Source organism: Hermetia illucens, chromosome 1 (genome assembly GCF_905115235.1).
Source record: "Hermetia illucens chromosome 1, iHerIll2.2.curated.20191125, whole genome shotgun sequence".
In the NCBI taxonomy this organism is placed as follows: Eukaryota; Metazoa; Arthropoda; class Insecta; order Diptera; family Stratiomyidae; genus Hermetia; species Hermetia illucens.
Window position 1 is genome coordinate 19,196,422 of NC_051849.1, and position 26,898 is coordinate 19,223,319.

The following is a 26,898-nucleotide window of genomic DNA, read 5'->3' on the forward strand; positions in this document are numbered from 1 at the left end:
TGGCTTGACACGCTAGATGGGGATTTAAATACCTCGATATTGCACTCAGATCAGGCATTCGATAGAGCCGGCCCCGCTTGTGAACGGAACAAAGGCTGAAGAAAAAGAAGAATCAATTAGATAGCTGCCTATCCATCACACCCGATTTACTCGGAAACGGCTAAACCAACATGTGGTCTGTGAATCCCTTTACACGCAGCGAGTAGCATCATTCTACTGTTTGTATAAGGGGGGTTCCCTGTTCATGTGAAAGGGGGGTGTAAATTTTTTTTCACAGAATGTGTGGGATATCAGATGAAAGGGCTTAATTAGTACTTTTCGAAACTGATGAAATTTTTGATACCGGCTGAAATATAGGGGAGTGAGGGCTCAAAATATATTTTTCAAAAAGTGTAAAAGGTATCGTTCTCGAATATTTTGAATTGGAGGTCTACGCGAAAGGGAGCACAAAATCTTTAATACCCGAAGCATTCAGCTTCCGGTATTACGAATTGTTTTTAATGATAATAAAAGCCTTCTAAGGCCAACAGTATTAACTGAAAGAATTTAAGTAGCAAGTTGATAATTTACTTTAAAAAAAACGTGTTGACTGACGCTGTTAAATGTGGAATCACAACAAACAAACACTGGAAAATATTATAAATAAAAGAAGAAAAATGACGATCCGCAAACAACCGGGGCTGGATGAAAAGTGTCAATGGGAAAATAAAATAAAATCCTATCCATTACTCCTTGTCCATCTCTGAAAATGAGGAAATGTACATCAATTCTTTTCTTGATTCGTGATACATACGTAATTTTTGGGTATATATCAATGGACGAAATTTAATTTGGTATATATTGAGTACTCTGGATTCTAATCAATTAAATTCGTTTCAAATGTTTGCTGAGATAATAACATTTGGCTGTAAAGTCTTCGATATTGAGTTTAGTATGCTCCTGTGATTTTCTCCAATTTTAGTTTTTTTTTAATATGTCCGTTCTCCTCTGGCAGTGGAAGCGAAATTAATTTTAAATCGGATCTATCCTTTTTGATTCGATCATGTTTGATACCAACATCCGATTAGGTACTTTTAAAAATTTCCAATTTTATTTTTTATCAAATCATTTTAGTTTTGATAGCTTAACCGCTAGACATTTATCGCTACAAACTAAAAATACGAAATATAAATGATGACTTAAACTGACGTAATTAATATACTTTAATAAAACTTTAAATGACTTACAATGTAGGAGAAAAAAAAACGATAAAAGCATATACATAATACAAATAGATGAGAGAGAAATGAAAAAAAAGATATCTCCTTTAAGATTCTACTTTGATTAAGTGATTGGTTGCAATGTCAATATGATTCAATCAAAAAAACATGAAACATGGGTAATCAGTCGAAAACTTTCTTCCTTTCTCACAAGTTTTATAATATCCTTAATGTTAGTAGTTTGTTTTTGTTTTTGCGATTTTTTATTTTTAGGAAGTTTCACGTTTCCTTTTAAGATATTATGGCGATACGTATGGCGGTGGTCTTCTGTAGGATGGAGTTACTGGAGATTTGCCACGTTGTTCTCGTCCGCCTACCACAACCGCTGGCGGCGGAACATATTCATCGACGTCGTTATCGCCTTTGAGGAGAGAAATTGGGGAATAGTTATTACTTGTGGTCGAAATTAATTGATTAGTGGGTATTACTATTGTAGGATGGTGGCAATAGTGGCGGTTTTTCATCTTTGAGTATGATTGGCGATTTGTTGCCAATTTCGGGTTTTTCATCTAATTCGTCCTGGAATATGACGGGTATACCCTTGGAACGGAATGAACGACGCTCTTCTTCGTCACCTGGAGAAGGAATGGGAAGAAAAATGCTATAGAAAAGGCAATCTCGACTTATAGACAGACACAGCTTCCACTCATGTGGAATTCTGATCAAGTTTAGAAACGAAAAAAGGCTTAGATAGAGAAAACAACATCGTACCTAACTCCATTTTGCCAGTGAGCCGACGTCTGTGCAAAACGCATGCAATTATTGATGCCAACAAAAGCATGACTAGTATAATAACTGCGGGCACTATAAATGTGAATAGATAATCATCCGTGAACGATGATACCTTCTTCTCCTCAGTCTTCTTCGGTACAACATCTACCGGTAAGTTATCCATAGGAGCTGAAAGAAGGAAAAAACCGAAAATTTAAATAAATATTCCTCAAAACTGTCGGCGAATCTATTACTTGGGCACATCGTTGGCGTAACGTGAACATTCAAAAGATTGAATTCACTTCCCAATGTTTTCTTCACTCGGTCACGGACAGAAGAGTCAGAATGCTGCCATACATTTCGAATTGTTTCGATGTCCTCGTCGCTGGGACATCGCTGATGGGGCTTATGCATTGTAGTGTTAAAGAAGGAGACCATTACGTTGCCAGTGCTGTTTAAGTTTTGTATCGCCTTAAGTTGAATGTTTGACGTTGTTGTATCACCAAATATCTGGGCAATTCGCTCGAAAAAGCGTCGCTGCGTATGTGCATTATTGAATGCATCGTATGACATTCCTAGTGTTAATTTTGTAAGTATGCTGTAGTCACGCCTGGCTGGAGGGGTGACGGACACCAGCAGAGCATCGTTGGCCGTAAGACCTTCGTGATCCTCAGCGACCTGGCGAGAAGTAGAAGAAGAGCACATAGTAATCATATATTCATCTCTTCAAAGTCGAACTCTTACCAAAAAATATTCATCAGTACCAAAGTCACCATACTTGGGAACACCGAAAAATTCTTGATTTTTCGCATCAAATTGCAACCAATTTCGTGGATCAAGTGGGCGCCGATTACTAGTCAAAAGGGACAATTTCAGATCCGTATGATCCTCAGGATCATAGAATGTATCCTGCAAAAAATAACTCCGTTAAATTCTTCATCCCAACCGAACTCACAACATGACAAACCACTTACATAAGGAACTTTAAACACCAACAACTGATTAATGGTAGCATTCACACGATCTACTTGATTTCGAGGCACAGGTGGGAAATTTTTGGTCATATGAGGAGTTGGTTTCGGTTTAACGGCAGGTAACTTCTGGCATGGACCAATTGGTTGGCCACTCACTGATTTCACTGAGATCTCAGGCAATAATGATTTGGTCAATTTGCTTGGCTCCAGTCTCTCCACTAGACTATCCAATCTATCTTCGGGACACTTTGTATCTCTAGATAATGTTTCGTTTGTGTATACGAACGTTGCGTAACGTGGATCGGTTTGATTCAAACGAATTTCGCGAACTACGATGTTTGTCATTGAATCATCATTCAATGTTTCGACGATTCCTCGAATAAGTCGAATTTGCCAGTCGACATTGCTGCGGAATTTCTCGTTCAATTTCACTTGAATGCTGATTTCGTGATTGACGCTTCGATGTCCTTTGTGCTGTTGAACGACAATGTCCGCGGTCTCGCTGACTGAGGCATTTTTACTGTCGGTGGCGAGCATTTTGAATTGCCATCTTGACACTGAATCCTCCAGTGGTCTGTGAAAAGGATAAGCCGGGATTAGTAGAAATTTCAAATAGCACTGTCACTTAGCGAGAATATGTACAAAAACCAACTAAAACCCCTAAATCTAACTTAAATTCGCTAGACAACTTACAATCCATAGATCTCTTTATTCTCCGGATTAAATTGTATCCACGAAGTGGGTTTAAGGGTGTTTCCAGCCTTGTCGAACAATTCCAATCTGAGATTCGTTCCATCTTCACTGTCGTAGAATGTTTCCGAAGGAACTATAAAGCTGAATGGTTTGCCGGCGGTAACAGGTTGCTTTGGAAGACGATTTTTGATAAGCGGTGGTGAATTCGTTGGTTCTGGTTCAATGTATTCTGTGGATGGTTCCATTGTTGTTGTTGTTGTTGGTTTCGGAGTGGTTGTAGTAGTAGTCGTAGTGCTTGTGGTGGTGGGAATGGTAGTTGTAGTTGGGGTAGTTGAAGGTATGGTTGGCTGGAAAGAAAGTAAATTGATATAAATTTCAGTTAACAGTAAAAATCAACGATAAAATCAAGAATTAATATACTAATAATAATAATCGTTGGCGCAACAATCCATATTGGATCAGGGCCTTGAAGTGTGTTAGAGCACTTCATTCAAGACCGAAACGGTACACCACAGTACACTGTGGGAGGCAATGTGGTCAGCATTGCGCTCGCCCGAGATTATTACCCTGATTTGACTCAGGTACTCATTCACAGCTGAGTCGACTGGTGTCCGACATCCAGTCACGATAACAAATTCCTCTGCCCCCAGCGAGATTTGAACCGCGACCTTCCGCTACGACAGCCCAGCGCTCTAACCACTTGAGCCATCCGGACACATTAATATACTGGGGACATTTTTTTTCAGTTGGAATCTATCATCATCATCAACGGCGCAACAACCGGGATCCGGTCTAGGGTTTTGGGCTGAGGTCTTATAGACTTTCCGGACTGGATCATCCTTATCCATACGGATTGAGTGACCTGCTCACCGCAACCTGTTGAACTGGATTTTATCTACAATCAGACGGTCGTGGTATCGCTCATAGATTTCGTCGTTATGTAGGCTACGGAATCGGCCATCCTCATGTAGGGGACCAAAAATTCTTCGGAAGATTCTTCCCTCGAACGCGGCCAAGAGTTGGTAATTTTTTTTTGCTAAGAACCCAAATCTCCGAGGAATACATAAGGACTGGCAAGATCATTGTCTTGTACAGTAAGAGCTTTGACCCTATGGTGAGATGTTTCGAGCGGAACAATTGTTGTAGGCTGAAATAGGCTCTGTTGGAAGCCAACAACCGTGCGGGAAGGTCAGTAGTTGGGTGGACTTGAAGAGGATGGTGACTCAAGCATTTACACCAGCATCGCGAATCACTTTTCCAGGGCCATGTTTAGGAGGATTTATGATAGGGCATCCTTTGTGTTAGACCGTTGTTGATGTTGAATGGTCTCGAGAGTGATCCTCCTGCTTTTATCTGGCCTCGCACACCGGTTAGAGTCAGCATAGTCAATCCTATCAATTTCGTCGAATTTTTTCATGGCCGTGTACAGTTTTACCCTGGCTATGCTTTCATAGGTGGCTTTAAAGTCGATGAAAAGATGGTCCAACTGATGACTATATTTCCATTTTCCATCGCTTGCCGCAGAGAGAAAATCTGATCTGGTGCTGATTTGCCTGGAGTGAAGCCTCTTTGGTATGGGCCAATGATGAACTGGGCGTATGGGGCTATCCGGCTTAGCAAGATAGCGGAGAATAACTTATAGATGGTACTCAGCAACGTGATACCTCTATAGTTGCTGCACTGTGTGATATCTCCCTTTTTATGTATGAGACAGATAATGCCTCGTTGCCAATCGTCAGGCATTGATTCGCTGTCCCATACCTTGAGCACAAGTTGATGAACCACTTGGTGTAACTGGTCGCCTCCATATTTAACCAATTCGGCTGTAATATGATTTTTTAGCCGATGAATTGCACGGACTGTTTCTCCTAAACTTGGTGGTGGCAGTATTTGTCCGTTGTCTTCAGTTGGCGGGACCTCCAACTCGCCGATGTTCTGGTTGTTCAGTAGCTCATCAAAGTACTCAACCCATCGCTCTAATATGCCCATTCTGTCGGAAATCAGATTTCCCTCTTTGTCTCGGCAGGATGAGCATTGAGGTGTATAAGGCTTCATACTGCTGATTTGTTGGTAAAACTTCCGCCTTTGTGCCTGGTGCGGTTGCTCCCTGTACTTTTGGGGTTCACAGACCTGTTGATTTTCTCAGGCTTCCTTTTTCCGTCTGTGAAGTCGATTCTCCGCTTGACGGATAGATATCTTCGGGTGTCCGCGTTCTTTGAGAATGCTACATTACTCAGTATGCGGCATTCTTCCGTTCCGTTGCTAACTTACATTCATCGTCGAGTCAGCCGTTCCGACTTTTCTTGCGGCTGGGGCTAAGTATGATTGTGGACATATCAATGATAACGCTCTTCAGGTGGTTGTGAAGTTCATTTGTTGATGTTTTATCTCCAGGACATCTGTTAGCTGCGGGTATTGCGGCATCAATTTTCCCTTCATAGGTGTTACGAAGAGCTGTGTTGTGAATAGCTTCAGTATTCACTCTGACTTGATTGTCAGAGGGGATTGTAGGTGGTGTTGTAATACGAGCTCAGAGCATCATCCCAACGAGATAGTGATCCGAGTCTACATTTTCCCCCCATATGTTCTGACATTCGTCAAGGCTGAGAGGTGGCGGAGTTCGATCAGCACGTGGTCCCGTCTGGAGAGGCTCACATATGTTTGTGGACTGCTTTCCGCGCAAACCAGGTACTTCCAACGAACATTTCGTGCAATACTGCCAATGAATAATCCGCAGCCCGTTATCATTGGTATCCCTATGTAAGCTATGTGAGCCGACGTATCGCCTGAATACAGGCTCCGTCCCTACTTGACGGTTAAAATCTCCAAGTATGATTTTGATATTATATTTGGGAAAGGCATCGAGGGTTCGTTCTACTGCCTAGTAAAAGGTATCCTTCTCCGACTTTGCAGTCTCCTCTGTAGGGGCGTGAACGTTTATGAAGCTTATATTTCTAAATTTGTTTCGCAGACGGAGAATGTATAGCCTTTCGTTTATGTTTTCAAAACCGATAACAGCAGGTTTCATTTTTTGCCTGACTAAGAAACCTACTCCGAGAGGTTTACTGGATGACCACTATAATATATGGTGTAGCGGCTCTTCCCCAGGAAACCGGTCCCTGTCCAGCGCATCTCTGGCAACGCTGTTACATTAGGCTTATATTGGGAGCTGCTCAGCAGTATTCGGTCTGTACAGGGAGCGCACGTTCCATGAGAAAATACGCAAATCTTTATTCCGTTGTCGATGTCAGGTTCGTTATTTCGAAGTTCAATCTACCCGGGGCTCCTTACGTGGTTTTGTAACTTTGTTTTTCCGTGTGGGGTTTCAGCCCTGCATAGCCCCCAACCTCCAACCTGGAGGATCAGTTGGTGCATTTGGTCCCCTTTTTAGGCGCGGGAGACTTACCTTCATCCTTCCACGGCACTAGTGATTCCAAAGGATCCATGACTGAGTGACTACCATTTTTTTCTGTTTGTGATTACAACAGAGTATATTTCCTCAAAGATAAATCTGAGGCATCAGGCATCACAGTTTTCTGATATTTAGTCCATCATTCTATGTAACATGATACCAAATCTCTATAAGTCGTCAGCTGTTTTGATTTTTATTTCCAAGTGAATGGGATACAGATTCACAATTCTAGCGGCGTAGATGGTCTAACCATAACCACTACAATAATCCTTAGGGAACCGATCCTGTAGATCGAAGTGCCCCGCTTTCTGCTATTAGTAAAATTCTGACAATGTGAATGACGAAAGTATAGACTTTTTCGGCTTTTCCACGCTTAAAATATCAGAGCATTCTATAAGACTTCAAATATTGCCTTCATTCCTAGGCTTGAACTCCTCATATTTTTGTGTGCGATCTTCAGTGGCATCAGTGCTGCCTGTCTTTCTTTGCATCAATGAAGCTTCAACTTACTCTAGGCCACTCACCCAATAGGCTCAAAGAAAAAAAGTTGTAGGGTTTACGTTTGATTCACCGTTACGAGCCGATGTAACAAGGAAACAATTATTTCTCTTTACCACCTCCATTGATAAGATTTTGAGATACATTAAACCTAAATTGGGGTATATGCTATATACCAACACACAGAGGATACCAATCCTAGCTGAATTATATAAAAAGTCTTTTTTTAAATCATTTATCAACATTTAATTTGTATTTGCAATGAATTATTGGATTTGGAGAAGTTGAGACGAAAATGGACTCATTTACAGTGTGTCAAAGGCCGAGGTGCCTTCCTGAAGTATATCCGTCTGTTAACTGTGCAGACAGCGAAACGTAATTTGGCACAAATCGCTGATACCACCCACACATTCCAAAGAACTGATCTAGCAGTTTGCCGATTCTGATGACATGTGTGGTGAGACTGGTACATCCCAAGCCCTCCGACTTGAAAGACAGCAAACTACCAGTGACAGCATTGAGCCTTGGTCGCTGGGGTATCGTCAACTGGTGCTGCTTGATGTTCTTGATATTTTCTATTGAATAAACTGAAGGTGCAGGTACGTCTTGCGTGAGTTGGTACTTGCGCACAAAATCAGCACGTGATGAAGAAGAAAATCATCGATTCGTCGTCGCCATCTCTCCCATTTGTACCAATTGTCGTTTATGATTTTCCGGGCAAAATTTGAGAACCAAATAACTTAGGGTGGCTCCAATATCAACTGATCATAAGACACGTTTACCCATCCGCATAAGGACGGATATTTTGACTGGGACGACAACGCTTTTACATTATTCGCCCCTAATACTTATTTAAGGGAAATATAGAGCGCCTTGGTTTTCGCATTACCATGTCTTCCACCTCTCCGAAAATTCGTTTTCTGGAAACTTGATGCAACTTATGTATATGCAACGACCCCGGAAGAAGATAGACGCTCACAATCTTCTTGGTGCGATCAAATCTGTGTTTGTTAAACCTATAAAATTGGATCAATCCAACGTCGTAACTTTTCGGGCTACCGTGTAAAAGGTTGTCACAACGGCTTCACAATCATGTACATTCGAAACAAGAACGGCAGGGTTCTGGAATTCGAAATCTTGCACACAGGGACTTTGGTGTGTTTAGAAGCCCGCAACCATAGCAAAATTTTCGAGGATCCTCCCAGCAGTCTTTGTACATATGTCCAATCTGTCGATAATTTCAGCAGACAAAACCAGAAAGAAAATTTTGATCTTCAAACTGAGGATGCCCTGAGATACTTTGCTTGTTCATCTCTTTTTCAGGTCCAGCAAAATAATCGTGGTCAGAATGCATGCTTGAGAGATGCTTTTCTAAGACCTTGTTCCATTGCACTAACTTGCGCAGCTCGTATACCGCACTAGCCAGAAAATAGAGAAATGACCACTGCATGTCGGTCCTCAAGTACTCAATTCCACCAACTTGTCTTCCATTAAGGAATTTTCTAGCAGGTCAACTAGCGAAGGTACAGCTTTGAGGTAGCTGTTAAAATCCTCGCCCGGACCTTGAGTGTGGTCTCGCATCAGTTTAAGGATATCCCAGTCATCTGATGGATCCTTAAACTGCTAGCGGACAACCTCGATACGTCTGACAGACTGGCGGTTGTTTTTTACACGAAAAAAACTTGTTGATGGACAAAGACGTTCATGTGCCACTAAAAACTAGCTTCCGAAACGTAATAATAGTGGCATCTCAAAGGCGAGCCATCATCGCCCAATGGGTTATATTCATACACATAGAACCGGCGCACACACAATGCGTCCTGCGTTATTTGTAATAAGGATTTTCTTATGTAGCAATACACACTGCCGGTGGTCAGACCACAGCGAAAATGACCGCGTTTTGGGTGCGCCAGCTCATAGTCAAGCTCGAATCTATCCATAAGTCCGTATAAGCTATCGGATTCGAACCTTGCCAAATCCGTAAAAGTGACAAGTACTATATCCATCGACCTGTCTATCTGTTAAGTGCGCAACACAAGCTGACGCAGGTTGATATTGTGGAGCCTTGTGCAATTGGTGCGTGTTCTGATTCGGAGATTAGAGGGCAGTCAATCGTACCAGAACTCATCCTTAAATTCGTGAAGCCATATAAGCGTCCGTCGGCCTTCCATTCTGCATGGAAGGATCACCCCAACTAACAGGGTCGTTCTTCGTCTATCCGCCTATCATGGCGTTTGAAATGAGGGAGCACAATGAGAATATAACAGAGATTTTTAAATTTTGATCGACTTGCCAAAAGCCGACACGAATGCACACAGGATATCGAACACTCGACCGTCGAACCGGGACGGATAGATGGCGAGAATATTTCGATCAGATTTCAACTGAAGAATTTGTTTGACCCCCACTTCCACAATCATTGCCGACATTTGGACCAGTTCCACCTGTCAGCTCAACTAGTGCTCAGAGATAGCGGTGAGGAAGCCCCGTCAATCCTGTCGGTCAAACCAAAATCAAGTGGCCGAGGAGAACCTCCATAGTGGTGGCACCGGGAGACGCTGTACTCACTTTGGTTTGCCGGCCGTGATGCAATCGCGCGAATGCTCCAAAGGCCTAATTAGGGCGATCAGACCCGAGTCTGCACGGGGACTCATCTGAAGTGGCAAATTGGTCACGAAACCTTACCAGGGGTATACTGGTACCATAGGAACCGGGATAGCCCCTGGACTCTCATACGTCGGGTGGAGTCCCGTTGTATGTGAGGACAGCTCGGTTATTTGCGGTAGGCCCCTTACTGGGAGTTTCATGGGGGTTGTGGTTACGCTCAAGCGAGAAAAGACCTTCGGGCCTCGGCGTGGTGTTGCGTTTCAACACGGGTGCCGTACTCCCTAGTTCGGTAGAGATTTAGGTAATTTTTGCATCCACCAGTATGAATGCTAAGCCATGCACTTGGTATAGACTGGTACCGTTGTTGCTTGTCTCAGTGGGGCTCTGATTGTGGTCACAAAATCAATCCGTGTCTGAAGATTACCGTAGGATTAAGTCTCCACGACAGGTACCTACGTTAAACACCCAAGGGCTTAACTGTCAGCTCAACTGAAATCGAGGAGGCAATAAAACGAATGGAATCGGGGGAAGCAACAGGACCTGACCTGACGAGAGCTCTGGAAAGCGAAGAGCTGGGACCCAACACTGTGGCTCAGTGAATTCCTCAATCGGATTATTCAGGAAGGTAGAACACCATCTGACTGGCAAGAAAGTACCACAGTTCCAATGTGAAAAAAGAAAGGTAGTCCGGCAGAATGTTTAAATTACCGTTCGATACGGTTACTTTCCCATACCACGGAGATTTTTGAACGTATTCTTGGCAATCGTATTCGCGAAATCGTGGAAATAACCGTGAATCAAACTGGGTTTGTCAAGAATTGCGAAACTTCTAATACAATACATGCTGCGCGGCTACTCACGGAGAAACACCGCCCTGCGGGTTTTCAAACTGTCTTGCAGAGTTACGACAGTGACCTTTACCGATGGATGATGTGTAGAATCCCAGCCGATATGCAAAGTATAGCCAGTTTCACGATCTCCAAGGACACTTTAGTATATTCAAAATGGAGATACTGAAGATGCTGGAATTCTATCGATTACTAGTGTATGATGCGAGCCCACAGCGTGACATGGTCGTTTTGATCGACAGCCAAGCTACCATTAAGGCCTTTTATTCAGTGGTGACGTCTTCCAGGCTGATAGGATGCAGAGAAACGCTGAACAATCTGGATGATACTTTCAAAGCCACTTCCCTCTGGGTTTCCGGTTCTAGGAACATAGGGGAATGAACAGGCCGAAGGACTGGCCAGGAAGGGCTCTATTCTAGATGTTCACTTGGTGGACGCAGTCTGCGTCCTGTTGGCGACTGTGAAGGATGGAGAATCGACTCGCACTACTTAACACCCGTTGAGTGAATATGGCAAAGGTTTAGGCGGAATCTATCTGGACGCTGTATCATATATAGAAATAAAACAAGTGGCAACCACGTCGATCAGAACGTAATTTAAAAATTGACCGAAACAAAGGAAGATTGGAAACACATGAACGGAGGAGTGGACGTGATGATTGGGCATTCCGATAGAAAACTGAAGAACTATAATATTTATGGTCCGTTTGGGTTATATGCCCATCTAATATGTTAACTTTCTTTGAACTTTACTTACCGAAGTTTCTGCAATATGTGGAACTGTTGTCTCAACCAGCGGAACAATTGTTGTCTCAGCGTGCGATTCGGGCTCAACCTCTGCTATCGAAGTTGCTGTTCTAGATGTTGTGGTGGTTACTTCTCCGCCCTCACCCTAAGTAGAAAATAAAAGTTTAGCGGGATTGGAACATTTTGGGAGATGTCATTGCATCGATTTTGAATCATTGACATTTACTACATCAAAAATGAGTAAAATTCAATTACATACAACATCGTATGTTAGGCTACATGGATAATAATTACATTTATGTATATATATATATATATATATAAGTATAGATTTCGAGAGAAAAAAAGGAAAAAATTTATCTTTTTATTATATCTTATAAAATGAAAATAAGTTTGTATCTTTTTCACCTTTTCGTTAATTACAGAAATAAGTGTAGTAGTAGGAGTGTCGGTTACATCGATAATAGTAGACTTAGACTGTACTGTGCTTGCGAAAATTGAAGTAGTAGTAGTAGAAGTAGTCGTAGTTGAAGGAATGTTAGTGACATTTTCTTCGATATACGGCGGAATCGTAGAATCTTCGCCACTTGTCTGCCAATAACGATACAATACAATGCGTGAAAGATATTTTCTTATTTACAGCATCTTGAAATGTTTGTACCAAGATTGTTTTCGGTTAGACAAAAGAAAAGATAAATATTAGGCATACGATTGTTAAAAGCAGCATTTTCTAGTTGGCATTTCACTTTACTTCATCTAGTCTAACAGGCTAGCCAAAAAAATACAAAAATCTCACGCTTCCAATTGGTTAGGGGGACGCCAAATATGTTTGTTAATGCCGTTTGATCTAAGAGGCTTGTTGCAAGCTCGTTATGCATTTGCGGGGAGTTTCTAGTTAGTTATTGTGGTTTGTATAAAATTGTACATGCACGAGGCAAGCAGCACTTTTTCTGGAGCAGATTAATTACCTTAGCACGCACTAAATTAGGATGTATTAGCTAAATTTGCATGTAAAAATGTGTTTATATTCTAGTTAAAATAAAGACAAAACATACACAATGCTTTATTAGGGGAGCTTCTGCGAGGGTTTCCTCATCCCCTCTCTCTATGTTATGTAATTGTTAGTCGAAGATGGATAAGATATTTGAAGGTTAAAATCCAAAAAATAGCAAAACCACACTGAATGAACAATTTTCCATCTTGTAAGAACTTAAGATACTGATTCCTGGTTTAGTCCCGAACGAAAAAAGATTGTTTTTTAATGAAGAACAGACCCGGTGTATTTTTTGATATAATATATTTGAATATTTTGGGAGTCGGATGCTTTATTTGCATTTGTCTTTTCTTCTAGACTTTCGAGAACATCAAAAATCCGTGTTCGTTGAATCATATGTAATTTCGCATGGTGACGTTGTTTTTGTTGCTACAAGAATAACAGGATCAAAACAAGGAGTAAAGAAAGAGGGGAACGGTCTGCCGCATCCGTCAACACTGCTGCGCATGGCAACTTGAACTCGAAAATTTCAAAGTCAGGTTTAGCGGGACCGACTAATCGAGAGACAGCTGATGGGCAGGGGAGGACACAGGGACAAGGAGGATGTGAGTTTTTAGTAACGGAGTCACGTCGAACGGGAGGAGTGCTTTTGTTTTCCGCGATTTGCCTTTTCAATCTAGGAGAATTTATCTAAAGACATTGTAGCTAGTCGAATTTTCCGTAGTTCATTGTTTCGTGCAGTTTTCACTGAATTTTTCGGATTTGATAGCCTGAAAACTTTCAAAGTAAGCCACCGAGCGTGGTAAAAGTACAAAATTTTATCCTTGTCATGTGGAAAATTTGAATCACAAAAAGGCGTTGGGCAAGGAGTCGTGAGTGAGAAAAGGGAGAAAACGAATCGGAGTTGGATTTGACGCGAGGAAGAGCGTGAGGAGACGTGAAAGGTCGGATGGACTGGATTTGGGCGAAAAAATGGGAGACAGGAGTTGATATAATTTGTTGGATGTTGACAAAAATGCGGGGAGTAGCTCGATGATTTTTCGTGGAAGTGAACACTGATTTTTGCTTGAAAGGAAAACTGGTTGCGGTGATTCGGTTTTTTTTTATCATAGAAAAAGTTTTGTGTTGAAAATGTTTACCGAAAATGGAAGAGGAGACGCGAAAGGACTGAGATGGTGGAATAGAAGCGACTCGATGCAATGAGTGAAATACAGGTGAGAGCAACAACGTTTAGGTCAATTCTATGCTATTAGAGGCACATTGACACTTTCCGGAAGTCTTCGAGAACACAAAAGAAAATCATTTTGACATTGCGTTCGACAGAAGGCGATTTTTGCGACTTCAAAAGTTATCTCCGCCCTTATCAGTTTTCACATTGAAGTTTTCTTGCTGAGTTGCTCAGAATCTTCCTACTACTACGCCAGATACCTCAAGGTGTGCAAAATGATAACGTTCACTTAACCGGTGTGAGTTCGAACTGGAAATTAATGCGAATTACGACCGAAAGGACAAGATGATGATCGAGTGATATCTCCCAATAATTCAGGTTCGGCGAAGGCATATCGAAATATATACACAAGAGTAACATTTAAAGAAGTTTCAGTAGAAATATGAAAACCATTGAAAGGACAAATAATTTAAAACTGTATTAACGTTAGTTTTTTTTCTAAGGTTTTGAGGTTTTTTAGCCTATTTTAGTTCAAAATGATTAGATGTAATCATATTTGAGTATATCGAATTATACAAAAAGTATATCTTTACCATAGCTCTGGGAGCGGAATTTATTTGGACATTTTTTTTAAATTTCTTTATTGTCACTACTTATTTTCTCTCCCTTTTCGGATTGTGTTCTTACATTTTATTTTATTTTTTTTAATATTTTAATTTTTATTCATTTAGTTACTATTTATTTGATTTACTTCCGTTTCCTTCTGTTCCATTATTATTTTGGTCATTTGAATAGTTTCCCACTCTGATACTTCCTCTTTTATTATTTATTTTACTTCATTTTGCATGAATATAATTCAAACTGTGAATTAGCTCGTCAATTTGAAGACTTCTTTCTTTTGTCCACCTCCTTAACTCCACAAAACTCTAACAAATTAGGGACATCCTCCAGAATGATGGCGGGAGGATGTCAAGGAAGGGAGGGAACCACAGAAGTCGCGCCTCAATGACCATCTGAGGCAGAAAGAACAGGGATCGAGACTAGGATCTGTCGTGGATCTCCCCTGCTCGATCGCGGCATTCGGATCCAGAGCTTTACGGCTCCACGCGCGCGGTCGAGTCGTTGTTTTTTTTTATTTTTCATTTTCAGGTGTTAGTTCGTGTTTTGGTTTAACTCGTTAGGCTTACGCGGTTCCCTATGTTTGTGAAGTAACTTTTCAAAATCCGGTGCAAACCCACACACTGGTGCAGAAACGTCAATTTTGAATAATGACACGTGAGGGATCGTAACGCTCAAATGACCCCCCCCCCCCCCCAACATTCCCGGGTCAGGCTGGCACAGCGGCATGCAACCACGTATCGGCCGAGCGTTCCGATCGAGCTTCAGTATTTGAGGCTGAACTTTTGGGTTAGCTCTTCCCTTTAGGTCATCTTTGGCCACTCAAAATGATCGTTTGTTCTTCTTCTTCAGCCTTGGTCCCGTTCTCAAGCGGTGTGGACATGCTGTGATTGATTTCACCATTTGGCTCTATCAAATGCCTGATTTGAATGCAACCTCGAGGCTTTCAAATCCCCATCCAGCGTATCAAACCATCGTGTTTTTGGCCGGCCTTTTGGTCGCCTATCTTACCGATCGCTGACACCCTCATTTCGGATCTGATCAAAACGTGTCAGGCCACTAGTCCAACGCAACATCTTCGTCTCCATTACCGCAACACGCCGTTCATTGGCTTTTCTAGTCGGCCAACATTCAAAACAATAGAGAGCGACAGTACGGACGACATTTCGGTAAATTTTAGATTGAGCCAATTGAGAACCGCGTTATGAAATTGCTTCACGCATCAGCGCTACTTGAATGGAGTGGCAATCTTCTTTGTGATTGACGTATCAAGAAACGTCTCGAATCGAAAATTTACCACAGTCCCGTCTACCCGATCGCCCGCTATGGTTCTCAATGTTGGCCGACTATAAAAGGCAATGAACGATGTCTTGCGGTAATGGAGACGAAAATGTTGTGTTTTGAGTCGGTTTTTTGTCCCTCCAACAAATTTTTTTGACAAGCTCTGCGTTTAGTGAGAGGTTGATGTGATTGGGGAAATAGTACGATAGACTCAGACTCAGTTTCAGCCTGTATCAGAAAAAAAAAGTTGGAAAAATTGGAGTTCCAATTTTTTTGAGAACAGCTTCCGCTATCCAATGATTTCATTTTGAACATATTATAATTAAGGACAAGTGGACACTCTTCTTCATAAGAAGGGTCGTCCAAGAAGTTGGGATGAAATGATCAGAGGTCATTCGCAGGAAGTGGAAGAGAGGAAGATTCTGAAAATGGGTATCCATTTTGGGCGCCATAATTCCAGGAGTATTTATGTCCTCCCTTCTGTTAAAAAAACAACAATTAAAATTTGCCTGGAATGCATCGAAGACCGCCATGAGGCGAACTAAAGAACTGAAGCAAGGTTATTAGTTTGATGGATCATCGTACTTTTCCTGTTTACATTACTGTTTAGAATATTGAGAGTGTCAATTAATTTATATACTTAGGGAGCGTTGTTTTTGTCGACAGCAGCATCGAATTCGATGTTGTTAGCCGCATAACAGTGCTAAATTCGCCTTTGTGGTACAAACGTCCAAATATCCAAAATTTGAAAATGCTGACACTGTCCCACATCAATGTCTTTGTTGTATAAAATAACGGAAAGTGAGGTTACTGTCACATAAAACCTACAAGTGTTCATCAACTACTCTGATACTCTTTGATAGTCTGGTCTGAGGCAATACCAAACGAAGAATTTCCCCGGCTTACGGACATATGTGCGGAAGTGTTGGTTGGATGGTGGAAGTAGCAGTGAATTGATCAAATATTGAGAAAGAGCGAAAATTTCATCGCGGGATATGTCATGTCATAGAACACCACGATCCCAGGATGACCGACGAGTGGATTGCGCTAGATGGACATGGATAAGAATAGTAGAAGGAGAGCGCAAGTATCTTGGAAAGTCGTCGAGCTGAGTTTGGAGATGTACCAAGAACCAACAGCTCATTTCATTTATTTTTATACAATGAAAATGTAAACTTTTTACGTGGGACTTAATGACTACTTTTCACGTGAGACTAAAAGGGCGATATTTTAGGATTGACAAAGTGTAAGAACTTGGTGATACGTTGTTTGGGAGATAACAAAACATTTGATTGAGAATAGTTTGAAACACAATTATTTCAACAAGCTAGGACTATTTTGTGTTGCTTTAAAGGAGTAGTATATGAAAAGTATCCCTCACTGTTACTCAAAAGCTCCAAGCCTTCATGAACACTTGCATGAGACAATTGGGGTAGGCTGGCCTGATACCACTTTGAACAAAGAACTTGGTCGATATACAGGCCAGTTACCCGTGAACGAGTTGATCAAAGGCGGAAGTGGCAATGGATAGAGAGACAATTCCACGCCATGCAATGGAACCCACTCTCCCAAAATAGACGACGAGTGGGTTGCCTCAACATTTCTTGGCGTAGTATAGGAGACGAGTGCGGGCGTCTCGGGAAGTGTTGGAAAAAGTTGAAATGCATTTCACCGGCCCGTGGAAGATGGCGTGGTTTACGCGCTTATATCTACTAAGGGGCGAATGGCAACCATACATGTATGTCAACAGTAGTTACATAATTCTTTTGAAATAGAAATTTTAAGGTCTCTAATCACAAGAGCTACAACCACGAATGTTTCATAGAGAGCAATCACCATCAATCAGTCATTATTTCAGTTTCCAAGCTGGATTCGAACTTTTCTGTCAGTCAGGTATTTGCTCTTTATGGTTTCGTGCTTGCCACCCCAGTTTTATTATCTGCATAGATCTAGGTGTTAGCTTCGAAGCTATGGAATGTAGTGAATTACCGGTAGGTAAATAGGGACTCGTTTTCAAGGTTTTTTTTTGTCCCAACAAAACGGCTGCACCGATTGAGATAAAACTTGGTAGCCATAAGGATCCATAGCAGGAAATCCCATGCGCGCAGTGAAAGGTATGATTTTATGTATAGTTTAAGGGAGTGGGGTCCCCATAGTAACAACAAATATAGCCATGTGGGGTTTTTATAAAATATAGCCATGTGAGGTATCAAATGAAGGGTCTCGATTAGCACTTTATGAAAGAAGGCCAATTAGACAAAGTGAGACAGGATTTATTTTCAGAATCAACGCATTCGAAAATCTGATTTGAACGGAATCATACTATTACTAACAAATTTATGGTAAGTCAAAGTTGTTTTTTGCATGGCCAAGATATCATAGAATGTCAACTGCACATTAAAGTGAACATTAAAACCAGATATACTGAGACCTACAAGGATGTACAAATGGAACCGTCCTGCCACGAAATTTCCTACAAAGCCTTTCATACCTGAAGTCTCGAGCTCCTGTTTTCACTTAACAATAACACAAGTTTCCTGACGCATTTCAAAAAAACTCAGGAGAAGAGACTTGCTGGAATCTCGAATTTTCGATACTCAAAGCATTCCATTATTGACTGATTATTTACAAACTTGATTTGAAATGAGCTTCTACGTCAGGCTTTGCCAATTTCCTAATAAATGAGGACAATACTCTAAAGAAAGTCTGAAGAATAGGCGAATTTACTACATTTTATCTCTTCCATTTTATCTGTTGCTTCCGATACCTATTGAAGTAATTTGCAGAAAAGCTTAGATTGGGCCAAGTGGTAAGCATGCCATACCAAAGTGGTAGAATTTCCACTAAGGAAATGAAGCCAATAAAAGTGGGGATCCCATTGTATCATATTTATTGAATGACAGCAATCTGCGGATACACTATTGCAAAGGACGATGCTCTATTATTTAAAAACCGCAAAATAGCAGGAGAACATGCAAAATATCGTGTCTTGCAATTCATTAAGAAGTGGCAAAAGATTTAAAACCACAAAATACTAAGTGGAAAGTTAATAGCATCTAAGTATTCTGTAGACAATATCGGGAAAGGATTCTGAAAGTAGAAAGATGAAACACAAAAGGAATGCATTTAAAACTTTTCTGGAAGTTAAGGAATTGCGTCGCTCTTCTCATGGAACTGGTCCAACTGGTTAAAGCACTTATTCTCGATAGGGGAAGGACTTTAGATGCAGAAGTGCAATTTGAAAATCAAGGAAAAAGTCAACTTGAAATATGAGAAGTTGATTTTTAGTTATTTCTAAGTTATCTAACGTACCAAGTCATCCCTATTTTATGAAAAACCTTTTCACAGATAAATTAGAAAATTGCTATTGCGAATTGATACTCTCAGGGGGTTACTCAGGGGGTTGCCTACGACAAGAGTATCTTTAATGGCGGCTCAATGCTCATCGATATTCTCAGTCAGGTCAGTCGGAGCAACTCCTGAATAGCCCGCCTGAGAACCCTCAGTAACCAGGGCCATCAAAAATGGTCTTTTCTCGGGTAAGAATTTTTATTTTATTTCAGAAACTATCACCATAGTGTCGTGTGTGCTCTCGCACTCTATGGTTCTGAGTGCTGGCCGACTCTAAAAGAATGAACGGCGCCTCGCGGTAATGGAGACGAAGATTTTGTATTGGGCCAGTGACGTAACACGTTATGATCGCATCCGAGATGAGGACATCTGCGAGCGATATGGAATTGCATTGATTGTGTGTGAAAAAGTTGCGAGAGAAGCATCTTCAATGGTATGGACATGTACTGTGCATTGATGGGAACTCACCTGCTAAGATTGGCCAGATCGAAACTACTGAAAGCCTGACCGAAATAACGGTACGCTAGATGATAATTTGAAAGTTTTGCGACTCCATCCAGATCAGATCTTTAACCGAGCAAAGTTTCGAAATAGATCAACACGAGACTGAACGGGGCAAAGCGTGAACAAAAAAAGACTGCATTGTTGACATCGTTGTATCGTTGGATCTTTAACATGAAAAACATGCTGGGAAAAACTTCCTGTTCTAATTTTCTTAATTTGTTCCGATTAAATTTGAAAAATCATTGGCCTTGCTCACAAAGTACGGATAGGAGGATTTAGCGATTTAAGAGAAAATGAAATGCAAGAACTTGTCTTTGATGTCAATTCCTTCTCACACGAGGATGCAAAATGGATCTTTGGAAAAGAGCTGTGCTTTCAAACCAAACTCCGATGAAGCTGCAACTTCCATCGTCAAGTTGTAGCTTGAGATGCGTACTGAGGTATTTCAAATAAAAATAAAAATAACCTTCTATTTGTTTGATTTTCTTTCACAACAACCTCCTTTTACATAAGGTAATAGATTTGACATTCGCGAATAAGATTTACAACGGGACACTCGAGCATGTTATAAAAAGTTTATTAAATTGACCGGAAAACTACTCTTAAATTCGTCGTTGGAATACCGCAGTAGCATATAGTGTGTGCATGACGCACAATACTGGAAAGTTTCGTGCAAATTCTGCTATAAGTAACAAAGTTATAGCAAGATGCATTTATCGAATTAGTGGGAATTTACTGCATCTTAAGCAGCAAGCCATAGAAATGTGATTGCGTCATTTTGTACTAATGACCGATATAGAGAAGCGGTCGATCACATGAGACACGAGCCCAAGTAGTAATCAAAGCAGATTGTTTCTTTCTTCACAGAGGCAGGATTATAAAAAAATCATTTGTACCTATCACCTTGTCTATTCCAGTCAGCTACCAAATCAAAAACCTTCTAAGGAAGCGCGGTATTATAGCAATATTTACCAGCAAAACACATCAACTGAAGACATGAATAGCAAGCGTCAAAGACTCGAACGGAATCTATCAGATAACTTGTACGGGCTGCGAAAAATCATACATAGGGCAAACTGGAAGACTAGTAACGACGATGCCCAACAAACACTTCAGGCAAGCAAATCTGGCGATAGAGAAAAACAGACCAACACATGCCAGGTGCTAAATGGCACCTGCGTTATCTAAAGGGAGGCCTGACACCAGAGGAGGCCCTTAAGAAGACCTAAGTCATCTTTATCGGAGTTAAGAAAGCGGGGAGCACCGGAGATTAGCCAGCATGAAGGGTATGCTCCCAAAAAATCAAAACCTGAACCCAAGAGGGGAGAAAACCCGGGCAGGTCAGGGATGAAGGCAGGAATCAGGAAGCCCTGATCATACTGCCAAAAATGTTTCCTGAGCAAATACTCATTCGCGAGGAGCCGGAAACTATTGAAGACCTCGTCGTCAGGCAGATGTGCAGGGAATGGGCTGTGAAATTTGTGTTCACCGGGATACGCGACCTGGGTCCTATACTGGCGGACTACGCGCCGGAAGACACCGCAGAGTGGCAAGGAGGAAGCATGCAGTTAATTTGGGACTCCTCTCGTGAAAAGTTAAGAGCTTGCATAATTCTTAAACGTAATTTAAAATATATACGTCTTTCAAAGTTCCTGACCGGGTACCTTGTGGCTATCCATCTCACTGGAAACCGGGAGGAGCACTCGAGAGGCAGTGGTGACATCGGGATATTTCCCAGGAGACGACATCCGGGTTCCACCAGAAAAAGTCGCTAAACTGCTGAAGTACTGTGAAAAGAGGGCATTACCACTTCTCCTCGGCTGCAATGCCAACGCCCATCACGAAGTCTGGGGAAGCAGCGACAGCAATTGTAGGTACTAGACATAACTCTAGGAAATACTCTAATGAACGAGATGGTTAGCAATTGGAGAGTGTCGGATGAGCAATCTATGTCTGATCACAGAATAATCAGATTCGGCATTGGGGGCATCCTGAATCTGCACATACAAAAGCAGGCAAAAAGGGCAATCTTCAAGATGGCCGGGAGTATCAGTGAGGCGGAGAGTTGTCTAAATCGAAGGAAGATTGATACTCTTTCTAGGCGGTATCCCAAATTATTGATACTAAGGGATAACATGACAACGAGGTTTCACTTGATTAAGAAGTTGGGAGCACGTTGAAGTAACAAGGCAAACTGGGAGAGTGTGGTTGTGATATACGGCTTAAACCAGCAATTTATTACTTGGTACATTGGCGTATCCCACACAGCGGAGGGGGCGGCGCCGGTGTGATTGGTTCAAGGAAAATGTACTTGGAGCCAATGGGTAAGCACACTAGCATATTCCAGGCGAAAATATACGCCATAGACAGATGTACAGAACTACAGAAGGCAAAACATTGCTATTCTCACCGAAAGCTAAGCAACTACCAAGGCACTTAGGTCCAACCAGGTGAACTCTGAACTGATGTGAGAATGCCTTGAGATACTGAATTCGCTCGACTCCTTCAACAAGGTCTGGATGCTCTGGGTTCCAGGCCATGTTGGGTTGGTAGACAATGTGGCGGCGGATGAACTAGCCGAGAAGGGAGCAGGGACGCCTGTACACGGGCCAGAACCCTTCAGTGGAATCGGAAACGGGTTCAAGGCTATGACATTAAACAATGAAGAGGAACGGTTGAGGGAACTATATTGGGCGGGCCTACCAGAAATGGAGCGGCCCAGGGTTCTTATTGGGGGATATGAACTCGAGTGCACAAAAGATTGCTTAAACCTCACTAAAAAGAACCTCCGAGTCGTGTGGAAGACATTCCGAGCGTGCATCTTCTGATGGAGCGCTCAAAATGCTTCTGTCGGAAGACAAATGACAGGAATTAGTGTCATTTGTATCTAATGTGCTCCGTAAGGAAAAGGCGAGCGAACAGCTATACAGGAATGACAGCATAATTACTAACTGGCCCCGTGAAGTAATATCTAACGACAGTGGTCTAGTACGTAGGCGCGGATTGACGTCCGCAAATCGTGCACGTCAGCAGTTTTTGCTGATTTTTTTGGAAGATTCCACATCCTGACTAGGCCAAAAACAAAAAAACTCTCAAGCGATTATATTCCATTCACTTCTGCTACTGTATCGCTCCTGCATGGTAGTCTAAAAAGATTTGCAGGCTAATTTGGTTAACGACCTATGTGATGGCGGCACCATATCGGCTAAACTAACCATAAAAAGTCAACAGGGAGATAAAGAGATGCTATCGTGCTATGCATATTTCCTCTATGACGCAGAAGAAGTTCCCAGTGGAATATTCTTCAGAGGTATCCAATATTCCAAAAGTAGAGGCATGGGGGTAATAACAGGATGTGATGTTAACGCTCACCACATATGCTGGGGAAGTTCCAACATCAATGCAAGAGGATCGAGACTACTGGAGTATCTAGTACGAACCGATTTGTAGATCCTTAATTTGGGTAATGAACCCACTTTCTTCAATGTAGTTAGGCGAGAGGTCATCGACATCACAGTGGCGTCCCCTGACATCACGGCTCTGGTCAGAGAGTGAAGAGTATCAAACGATATCGGACTCTCGGATCACAGGCGGATTGATTTCGTTATGGGCATGGATCCACCTCCACCCACTCCATTTTCGAATTCGCGGAAGACAGATTGGGCGACGTATAAAATAGAATTGAGCGCCCAAGTCACGATCCCTGGGAAGCGCATCAAATCCCTTGCTGGAATTGGGAAGACAATCCAGATGATCACAACTAGCATGAGAGAAGCTTTCGAAGAAAGCTGTCCACTCAAGATGCCAAAGAAAGGTAAAACACCATGGTGGAACTAGGATTTGGCAAAACAGAGGAGAACGACAAGGAAACTGCTCAGTTGTGCTCTGAGGTGTGATTCAGACGTTAACTGGAATCGCTATAAAAAGGCACAAATGGCTCTAAAGAAGAGTATAAGATCGGCTAAACGATCATCATGGAGACACTTTTGCGAAGAGACTAACTCTCTTGAGGCAACCACAAAGCTGAAGCGGATTCTGGTCAAAGAACGTAGCCAGAAGCTGGGTTATTTACGTTTAGAGAATGGGAAGTCCACAGAAAGCGACGAAGAAACGGCAAACCGTTTGCTTGAAGTACACTTCCCAGGCAGCATCCAAAATTTAATCTCGGGGCCAGCAGGTGCATATAGCCCTCAACCGAGAGACTGGAATCTGGCATGCAAAGTAGTATCACTGGAGCGAGTGAAATGGGCATTTAACTCGTAATAGAGGGAATGGATGCACTGGGTATACATATTCAGAATATATATCGTGCATGCCCTGCACACCAATTAACTGGCGTGATGTGAAGGTGTTATTCGTTTCCAAATCAGGGAAATTCACCTACACAGACACAAAAAGCTTCTGACCGATCAGTCTAACGTCCTTTCTATGAAAAGGACTAGAAAGACTAGTAGTTCGGTTCATAAGGGAAGCATACATTTCTAAGTGACCACTTCACGATAGGCAACACGCCTACCAGAAAGAAAAATCCGCGGAGACAACACTCCATGACCTCACGGCAAAAATTAAAAAGCCGATGCCCGAAAAAGAATACGCCTTGGGCGAATTCATGGACATCGAAGGAGCCTTCAATTATGTCTCATTCGCAGCGATTTGTGATGCCGCAAGACAGCATGGAACTGTCGCGCAGCAGGGTTAAATTTATTTCGAATGTTGTTAATTCGATTGACTGTTGCCACAACCGGTATTCTCCGTGGCGGAGTAGGCCTTCATTTGTCGAGAAAAGTAATGGAAATTAGAATGTTGATTTAGACATTTGAATTTCAAGGAAGCAGTTGTAAATATTGTAAATAAAAATAAAATGTTTTAATTTAATAAAAGTTTCGGAGGTTCCTGGGCATGCTAAACTTCTATCGTCGTTTCCTGCCGGCCCAAAGCCGCCCAACACCAGTCCGTTTTGAACGTGTACTTGTCTGGCCCCAAACAAAGGACACACGAGAGATTGTGTGGTCTGAAGAGGCTGTCCGCGTGTTTGATAAATCCCGACAACAACTATCTGTAGTTAAACCCCGCTCAACGGAACTACGGCACCTACGATCGAGAACTGCTTCCCGCGTACATTAGCATTAATTACTTCCGCTTCTCCCTAGAAGGCAGGCCGTTCTAGTGTTCACGGACCATAAGCCTCTCACATATGTTTTGAGACAGAAGCCCGACAAAGCGTCCCCTCGTCAGCTTCGACATCTGAGCTTTATAAGCCAGTTTACGTCCGACATACAGCACGTATCCGGCAAGGACAACATAGTTGCTAACCATCTTCGGTTCGAATCTCTCTCTCTGCTGCGAATACTCGGAAAATGGACCTCGGCCACCTTTCGCAAGGAAGTGTTCCACGCGGTTCACGACGTAGCGCATCCAGGTATCAAGACGACAAATCGATTAGTCACTGAGAAATACTTCTGGCCCTCCATGAATAAGGACATCAACTCCTGGGCCAGAGAGTGCATCGCATACCAGGATTGTAAGGTCACGAGGCATGTAAGGAAAGAAGTGGGCTCATTTCCCCGCACTACCGCCATACATCTCGACATCGTAGGTCCTTTGCGATACTCGCACGGTTTCAAGTATTGCCCTAAAATCATCGAAAGGCTTACGCGGTGGCCTGAGGCAATACCTCTGAAGGACATTACGGCGCAATCTTGTGCCCTCTGTTGAGAGTGGATCCCTCGCTTTGGTGTCCCCGCAGTGAACATCACTGACCAGGGAATGCAATTTGAGTCCACCCTTTTCTCGAAGTTAGGCAAACTCCTGGGATTCAAACGCTAGCGAACTACGGCATATCACGCGATCCAATGGGATGCTAGAGCGTTGGCATCGGACGCTGAAAGCCGCCATTATGGCTCGCGACGATCCGTCCTGGACTCAGGTCTTGCCTCTCGTCCTACTTGGCCTCCGAACAAGCCGCCGAGAGGAATTTGCTGCCAGACCCGTGGAGCTGGTATACGGGGAGAACCCAAGGCTCCCAAGTGATCCGGTCTTCGACAAAAGATCGGGTCTCACAGATTCGGGATTGCTGTGCCTGCTGAAAGACAATCTCCACCGCCTTAAAACTACACCTCCCACCCGACACACATCCGTACCTGCCTGCGCTACCAAGGAGGTGGACAGGACGGACGCTGTCCGGAAGCCTCCATACGAAGGCCATACTGTGTTCTCGAGCGGGAAGAGCATTCCTTCCAGCTCGAGATCGGTGGACATAAAAAGGCTGTCTCCTTATCCAGGCTGGAGCCCTTTTGCGCCCTAAATCAACGTTGATGGGGAACGCAGTTTCTAGTTCAGTCGCTGAAACTCCTAGGTTTCATCTGAGGGCGGAGTAATGTGGCGCAGCAGAGTTAACAACATTCGAAATTTATTTCGAATGTTGTTAATTCGATTGACAATTGCCACCACCGGTGTTCTCCGTGGCGGAGTAGACCTTGATATGTCGAGCAAAATAATTGAAGTTAGAAAGTTGATTTAGACATTTGAATTTCAAGGAAGCAGCTGTAAATATTGTAAATAAAAATAAAATGTTTTAATTTAATAAAAGAATCACATGCTAGAGTGGAGAAAAATCCACATATTGGTCGGCCAGAAGTCCACTGGAGCAGGATGTCTTAGGGGCTGCCCACAGGGAGGGGTTATCTCTCCGCTGTTATGGCTCTTGGTAATGGATATGAAAGCATGATATCCACAGTTTGTGCCTCCGCAATTGACTCACGGTAAACGCTAGGAAGACTGGACTAGTAATGTTCACTAGGAACGTCAGGTGGAGCAGCTATACGATACCCACCTTAGCAGGGGCGGAAATCCCGATGGCATAAACAGTCAAATATTTAGGAGTACATCTGGACTCCAAGCTAACGTGGAAGCACCATATCCAGGAACAATATCAGAAATCCTGCAGATTGTAGGTAAGACCTAGAACTTTCAGAAAAACGGATACATTGGATGTATACATCCATTTTGATGTGTGCATGCATCGTCTGATGGCCGAGACTGAACTTTTCTAACAGCAGGAAGCTGCTAACATAGATTCAGAGGTTTGGTTGCCTAAGTATTACTGGAGCAATGAGTACTATGCCGACCGCGGCACTTGAAGCAATCTTAAAGCTACCCCTCATTCACATGGAAGTGGAGCGAAAAGCGGCCAATGACGCATATAGATTCGATACCATTGGAGCGTGGAAAGGCG

At 42.5% G+C, this 26,898-nt stretch overlaps 1 protein-coding gene across 5 annotated transcripts in view; it reads right to left on the reverse strand.

The window, feature by feature from the left end:
• Window positions 1-1,068: 1,068 nt before the first annotated feature.
• The window catches only part of LOC119654387 (dystroglycan), a 174,670-nt gene continuing 148,840 nt past the window's right edge, over window positions 1,069-26,898 (reverse strand). For 3 of the 5 annotated variants that reach the window (XM_038059761.1, XM_038059769.1, XM_038059786.1), the window contains 9 exons: window positions 12,157-12,339; window positions 11,759-11,893; window positions 3,638-3,984; window positions 2,945-3,518; window positions 2,715-2,879; window positions 2,225-2,648; window positions 1,971-2,159; window positions 1,688-1,834; window positions 1,069-1,620 (listed from right to left, as the gene is read on the reverse strand). In XM_038059761.1, the coding sequence (XP_037915689.1) occupies window positions 1,499-1,620; window positions 1,688-1,834; window positions 1,971-2,159; window positions 2,225-2,648; window positions 2,715-2,879; window positions 2,945-3,518; window positions 3,638-3,984; window positions 11,759-11,893; window positions 12,157-12,339 (2,286 nt within the window). In that variant the 3' untranslated portion in view covers window positions 1,069-1,498. The remainder of the gene's footprint in view (window positions 1,621-1,687; window positions 1,835-1,970; window positions 2,160-2,224; window positions 2,649-2,714; window positions 2,880-2,944; window positions 3,519-3,637; window positions 3,985-11,758; window positions 11,894-12,156; window positions 12,340-26,898) is intronic. The other 2 variants (XM_038059778.1, XM_038059794.1) reach the window with 1 other exon arrangement.